The sequence below is a fragment of the Poromitra crassiceps genome, assembly GCF_964638095.1.
Source record: "Poromitra crassiceps genome assembly, chromosome: 7".
NCBI lineage: Eukaryota > Metazoa > Chordata > Actinopteri > Beryciformes > Melamphaidae > Poromitra > Poromitra crassiceps.
In genome coordinates this window covers 50,762,872-50,770,371 of record NC_139628.1, presented here as the reverse complement: position 1 = coordinate 50,770,371, position 7,500 = coordinate 50,762,872, and the positions used below count along the sequence as shown (strand labels likewise).

General features: G+C 42.4%; 2 protein-coding genes across 2 annotated transcripts in view; both read left to right on the top strand.

Annotated features, from left to right (window-relative positions):
• The window catches only part of LOC310779900 (E3 ubiquitin/ISG15 ligase TRIM25-like), a 1,950-nt gene extending 776 nt beyond the window's left edge, over positions 1 to 1,174 (top strand). Inside the window, exon 1 of the mRNA XM_083640410.1 lies at positions 1 to 1,174. This exon is cut by the window's left edge and continues 776 nt beyond it. Coding sequence (XP_083496536.1) covers positions 1 to 889 — 889 coding nt within the window. The 3' untranslated portion in view covers positions 890 to 1,174.
• Positions 1 to 7,500, top strand: part of nwd2 (NACHT and WD repeat domain containing 2) — a gene marked incomplete at both ends in the record, with an annotated part of 78,695 nt that overhangs the window by 34,090 nt on the left and 37,105 nt on the right. The gene's annotated exons all lie outside the window — the stretch shown is intronic.

Here is a 7,500-nt window from a genome sequence, read left to right as displayed (position 1 = left end):
GAAGCAGCAGATCAGATCCCAGCAGAAAGAGGAAGCGAGTCGGGCTGAAGAACTTCAGGAGAAGCTGAAGCAGGAGATCTCTGAGCTGAGGAGGACAGACGCTGAGCTGGAGCAGCTCTCACACACAGAGGATCACATCCACTTCCTCCACAGTTACCCCTCTCTGTCACGTCTCAGTCAATCTACAGACTCACCCAGGATCGATACCCGTCCTCTGCGTTACTTTGAGGATGTGACTGCAGCTGTGTCAGAGGTCAGAGATAAACTACAGGACATTCTGACAGAGGAACGGCCTAAGATCTCACTGACACTGACTGAAGAGGATGTTTTACTGCCACAACCAGAGCCCAAGACCAGAGCTGACTTCTTACAATATTCACGTCAGATCACACTGGATCCAAACACAGCACACACACAGCTGTTATTATCTGAGGGGAACAGAAAAGCAACACGCATGAGTGAAGCACAGTTATATTCTAGTCACCCAGACAGATTCACTAACTCTCAGGTCCTGAGTAGAGAGGTTCTGACTGGACGTTGTTACTGGGAGGTGAAGTGGAGCGGGAGGTTTGTTTCAATAGCAGTCTCATATAAAGATATTAGCAGAACAGGGAGTCTATTTGGATACAATGACAAGTCTTGGTCATTAGAGTGTCGCAGCAGTAGTTGTCAGTTCAGACATAAGACTATCAACACTCTCATCTCAGTCCCTCTCTCCTCCAGAGTAGGAGTGTACCTGGATCACAGAGCAGGTATTCTGTCCTTCTACAACGTCTCTGAAACCATGACTCTCCTCCACAGAGTCCAGACCACATTCACTCAGCCTCTCTATGCTGGACTGAGGTGTCTTTTCACTGGAGACACAGCTGAGCTGTGTGAGCTCAAGTAGACATGAGTGATTAAAGCAGCGATGAGTGAGATTCTTCTTTTTAAGTTTTTGTCTCCATCTTTGTTGCTTAGTGCTCGTTACTGTGGTGTTTCTACACTGCACTTAGCACCTGTCAATCAAACATGTGGGCGGGACTGTGACGTCTTTATGCTTTTATGCCACTACAAATGTAATCATTATTATAATCAATAGGGAGAATATTCATTCTTTTCTCCACAGTGATGATGGCATACTGGTTTAACACACTGATTGTGTGGATGAAGTTAATACGTAGATGGAAGATTGAACGAGAGACCTTTACCAGGCTTTAGTGATTGGTTGTGTTAACAAAGTTAATGTTTGTAATAATTAATTAAAAAAAATCAAGAATGAATGAAATATTGCCTCTGTATTCATTTCAGGAAATCAACCAAAGTTACTAGAGAAAACTAATATGACATTATTTATAACTGAGCCGATTTCGCCCCTAAAACAGAACAAAGTGTTTAGAGCAAATGAAGCCGTAGTGAGAAGAAACACTAGCTGTTCAAAATCTCAAGCTTGAATGTCAATTCTGTGATTGATTGACCCGTCAGTGCACAGGGGAGGAGTTTAGAGAAGGGGAGGTTATATAAGAGGTGGGTGTGCTCTGTTCAAATCCTTGGTCTGAAACCTGCTATGTGACAAGTAGTTTGTTTGTAAATCCTTTCTCTGAGACCAAGCAGCTCCAACAATCATGATGTATTGTTTTCAAGCTGTTTGATATAGAGACACTGCATGAAATAGGCCACGCCCATCACAGGGGAAAGCTCTCCATTCACTTCCACACACCAGCATCATTTTCCTTGAATTAAACATAGCTAAAAGCTGTTGTGTGGTCGGCTGCACAGACAACACATGCAAAAAATCACCTATTAAAGTTCTTTTGCACTCCCGAGAAATACAAGGAAGCCATTGAGAATTGGCGAGAAGAAAAATGTGGATCTTGCTGTCAATGAATTAAGTTGGAGTCAGTGTTTCCCACAGGATTTAGAGTTGTTGTGGTGGGGGACCACAGACCCCCTAGGGGGGTGCGGTGGCATGCACCCGCACGAGATTCATTTTAACATTTTAAAGTAAAATGCATGAATTTGGTGTACTTTGAGAAAGCACTTAAGAGCAACATTAAAAGGCTAGATCTATGAAGAACATGTCATCCTTACTGTGCTGTGGGTTTACAATGACCAACTAAATTTCTCCCTATAGATATATTCTGAATACAGGTCACTCAGTAGAATACTGCTTGTTTAAATACAATGGCCCCTCTATACCAAAATCACTTCATGGGGAGAACTCAAAATACAAAGTAACATTTGTTTGGTTCTCCTACAGGTATATTCTTCTGTTATCTCACATCACTAAACCATCTAAATCCTGGAATTTATCAGAAATTGAATTTAGATGAATAACTTCTCTCTTTGACTACACATCGTGTGTAGGGATGTCCGATATTATCGGCCTACCGATATTATCGGCCAATATTAGCATTAAAAAAATCGATATCGGAAAATATTGGTATCCGTTTTCATGCAGATTTTTTTTTTTTTTTTTTTTTAATACAGGGCGAGTCTCACTGAGAGCAATGCTCTCTTTTTCAGGAGCGCCATGTTCACATTCACACACACATTCATACCTGGAAGCTGACCAGTACAACCACAGTCTGATCTGTTGGCCACTGAGCAGCTCCACTGGAGCGGTTGGGGTTAAGGGCCTTGCTCAAGGGCACCTCAGTGGTGGTAATGAGGGAGGGGCAAGCACTGCCTTTTCACTTTCCCCACCCAGATTTATCCTGCCGGTACCGGGGATTGAACCGACGACCTTCTGGTCACAAGCTCGCTTCTCTAACACTTACAACTTTAACACAACATGCATATTATATGTTAAACTCTTCAGCTACATTAAGCTACATTATGTAACTTGTTACGTGAAATTTTGGTGGAAAAAAAGCCTGCTTATATCGGTATCGGTTGATATCGGTATCGGAAATTAAGAGTTGGACATTATCGGATATCGGATATCGGTAAAAAAGCTAATATCGAACATCCCTAATCGTGTGTGTAATTTATTACCACAAAATAAGATATCAGATCTCTCAAATCACAAGACCCAGAACTAGGCCGGAACATGACCTCTGTGTCCCCCTGATACCCTAAGTCTCCATGAGCCTGTGGCTCAGTCAGCCCAAACCTGTGTTCACTAGTACTGTACGTCACTACAGGAACAACTTTCAATAGGTCTCAATGACCTGACATGAACACAAGCTGAACATCAACCATTTTCTTTGATGCTCATCATCAACATTGAATTAAAGAAGTAGTAACTCACTGCTCCAGGCTCTTTTAGTCAGAGCTGCAGAAACAAGTTTTTATGCCTGTGTAGTAAGATTTGTAAGTGCACTCACACGGTGTATATGACTCCAACATATTTACATTCACATCATGTACTTTTTCATTCAAATAAATATAAATAAATATAAACCCCTTAGAAAATGGGGTACAAGAAAGGGTGTAATTCTCCTTTAAACTAAATGAAATTAATAAAAAAAAAAACATAAACCCAACACTATATAAACAGACTGGGCAAAAAGTATAGCAGTTGAAAGCAGTTACTTTCTTTCTTTCTCAAGTTTGATGCAGAGAAATAAATAATACAAAAACAATAGAAAATGAGTCAAAATAAAGTGTGCAATTCTCCTTTAAAATAAATAAATAAAATTAAATAACAAAAATAACAAACCGTTTAATGTTATTTTGAGCTATGGTTAAGTCGGAGTTTCAGGCTTGTTTTGATGCCCTTTGATGTGTAACGTTAGTGAACAGTGGCTGGCTGATATTAGCGGTCATTAACCTGGTTACACACGGGAGTTACGCTACGGGGAGAAGGGGAGCCACTCCCCCGGCGGCCTCTCCCCAGGCAAGACCGCGGCTTCACTAAACCCCCGCCTCCGGCCTAGCGGAGCAGACGTTACACGCAAGTACAAGGGCTTCCCCGAGCAGCGGACTTTTTCTCTCTCAAAACAATTGAAACCCGTCATGTTAAGGCTGAGCAAGGAGATGGATTTTATTTCATCAGAGCCGAGGGCAGCAACACAAACGACTGATGGAAATAACAGAACAGAGAATTAGCAACCAAAAAAAAACACCAAAATCTAATCAGTTCATCTTTGAGTCCAAGTCGATATTTGAGGCAAATTTTATGAAATTCCGTCAAGGCATTCCTGAGATATCGCGTTAACAATCTTGAAAATGGCATTCGAGAGGTCACAGTGACCTTGGCCTTTGACCTTTGACCACCAAAATCTAATCAGTTCATCCTTGAGTCCAAGTCGATGTTTGTGGCAAATTTGATGAAATTCCGCCAAGGCATTCCTGAGATATCGCGTTAACATATATATATATATATCCATTGACGATATGGTTCTGTGTATGCAAAATCATGTTCAATATAATCCAATTGAAATGTCATCTCATTGAACCGAACGGTAATGTTAGATGTGATGTCAAACAAAACAGACATTTTCAAATACTGCTACGTACAGGTCGATGTTTTGAAGTCAAATGTGCTTGCGATCATCAATTTAGACGGCAGAAATGTGTGTCACGATATTGAAGTATCTTCATATCATCGTCATATCAAGAGAGCTCTCTTGTACACAAACATACTGTACATTTGTACACAAACAACATGTATTTTCCTTGAGCGGGATGAAGGCTCTGTTCATCAAACATTCACCACATGCGCTTAATAAACGCTTAAGGTATATTTCTGTTGATGCCATATCTATTTTTACTCTTGTTTTTTGCCTGAGAGTCATTCTGTTGAAGGGGGGTTTTTCTGCCTTTTCCCCCCGGCCGATTTCATGCTCTTTCTTCCTGGGCATCTTGGGCATAATCCCAAAGCCTAATAGTCTAACATTCAATAAATAAATAAATAAAAAGGCTTCTCCTACACTCGACCTGCCATGATGAGAGACAAATGCCTTCAAGTTCCAAGGGCATCGGAGACTAGCCGCTTAGCAGAAGCTGCCTTAGATCTTACGTAAGCAACAGCCCCCCCACCAGGCCCACCACGTCCATTCGTTTGGGGAAGGTGAGAGATAGAGTGGTGAGAGAGAATTCAGAAGGAGAGAAGAGTAGAGAAGAAGGGATGAGAACGAAGGCAGTATAAAGGGAAGGAGAGAGAGAGGGTGAAAGGAGGAAAAAGTAATATCTGTGAACAAGTGTGAAACAAGTGCAGCCAAATCCAGTCCTACGGGAGTCCTCCTCTCTCCGTCGAGCTGTGCCTCCATTCAGTCCTACGGGAGTCCTCCTCTCTCCGTCGAGCTGCGTCTCCATTCAAAATAAACGCTTCTCACTAATCCCTTCTCCAAACACTTCTCCTCTGACCTCCTGGCAGTAATATAGCTGGTGCTTCTCTCTCGTCTGTCTCCGTCTCTCGCCTACATTCATGTGTCTTGACTGTTTCCGTCTCTATCTGTCCTCCCCGGTTTCCTGCACCACTATCATCTCTCCATCCCTCCAGGGAAGAACGGTTGGCGAGGGGGCAAGTTAAATCGATATGCCCCCCCCCCCCCCTACACATACAGTGAATAGAAATGACTAATGTCTAGCGTTTAATTAGCATGCATCCTCCCAATCCCCCAGGAGGCCAGTGGAAACCTATTAGGGTGTGTGTGTGTGTGTGGGGGGGGGGGGGGGCTCATCTCACTTCATCCCCCCTCCCTCTAGTCCAGTGGTTCCCAACCTTAGGGTCGCGACCCTAAGTGGGGTCGCCTGGGATTCAAATAGAAATTTGAAATTTGAAAAAAAAAAAAATGTTTACACCGGACCCAATTTAATACTACTGAAGAGATGATTACAATTTACAATTTATTAGAAGGATAAATTAGGGTCATGATTTTTTTTTTTTTTTTGCTTATTTTACATTTTTAGTCTTGAGTTTAAAGCCCCAATCAGTAAGATTTTTGACATTTTCTACTGTAATATAAGAGCTTTTTAGTCATAGGACATGATAGATTGACTTGTAATAGGGAGACTAAGCAGTTTGTCTGCCACGTCCCGTGGCAATAAAAAAAGAAAGAAAAAAAAGATGCGCTCTACAGCGGCAGCGTTGTGTTCCTTATAACCAGGAAGTAACTCGATTCGGATTTGCTACGAAAATTATGTTTCACGGAACTATGGATTATTATTTCATCACGTGGTGAGTACCCGATGTCACAACATGTACATAGAGCTTTCTGGCGCTGTGTTTTGTTGACTTTGAACGGCGATATCATTATCGATACTATTGCACGCAGAGGGCGCAGTTTCCCCAATAGCAAAACTTAGAAAACTTGCTGAATGGGCCTTTAAAGTGATAATCTCTAAGATTTCAGCTTTGTTCTCTTGAGTGACACCTCTTGGGTGACACCTTTGGGGCGATGAGTGGTAATTGCAGGTGACATCCAAACAGTGTTGCATTATGTGACATTACTAATGTCACATAATGTCACTATATATACTGCAAAGGCTTCCTTCAATGGACCATAGCCTCAATCAACATTGTTGAGCGACTGTTAATTTATTTTTTCTATTTAGATGAAAATCTTTGAGATTAAAACTTTGAATCAGGATTCTGAGAATAAAGTCAGAGTTTTGAGATTAAAGTCAGCATTCTCAGATTAAAGTCAGAATTCTGCGCGGGGGAAAAGAGGCATACTATGTGACATCACTGACGATGTCACTGATGATATTATCGACGGTGTACCGGAATTTGAATGTCGCGGGTCCCTAGATTTTTGTGACGTCAAAATCGGGTCACGAGCGTAAAAAAGGTTGGGAACCCCTGCTCTAGTCCTTGTCAACATAGGGGCTTTTTGAACCTTTTTGAGCCTCCCACATACGGACCGTGGAAACATCTGCTCAGTTGTACACATTGTCTTCTACATCCACACCAGTGGTGGTAACCTTGCGAGCGAGCTGGATTCTCTGGAGAGATGTTGTTTGTGAAACAAACCCATCATCCATCTGGCAGCGTCAGGTTAACACCAGTGGGCAAGCTCTGATGTTTTCCCATGAAGACACGGAAGTAATCCGTGAACGCTGTAGTTCCTCGAATGGCCAGTTGAGGCGGGGCTCAGAAGTCCCGTCGCTTCCGTTCACCCTTCATGTTCAAATGCCCCACTTTGTAACAGTGATTAAGCATCGTTACAGCCTGGACCCAAACACGGCTCTGCTCTACAGTATATAGCTCATTTCACCTTTTCATAACAACTGTAGGGGGGGGTAAATTTTTATATATAACTCACCCGTAAGAGTAAAATAGATTATAGAAAAGGCGGTGATTGACAGGTCGCCTGTCCAGTGATCACGCCTCTTTTAGCGGAATGGGCGAAACGGGCAGTTAGTTCGCTGACAGCTCCTTCCACAGCTATAATACAGCTGCTCCACGGGGGGTCCACAACAATCAAGCCAATGGTCTAGCACAGTGATACTCAACTTGCGGCCCGCGGCCCGCATTGCATTTTTTTTTTTTTTTTTTTTTTTTTTACAGTGCACCTGAACGCAACATGCAAGATACCCGCTGAATAAGTGTCCAAATGTTCATGTCATTCT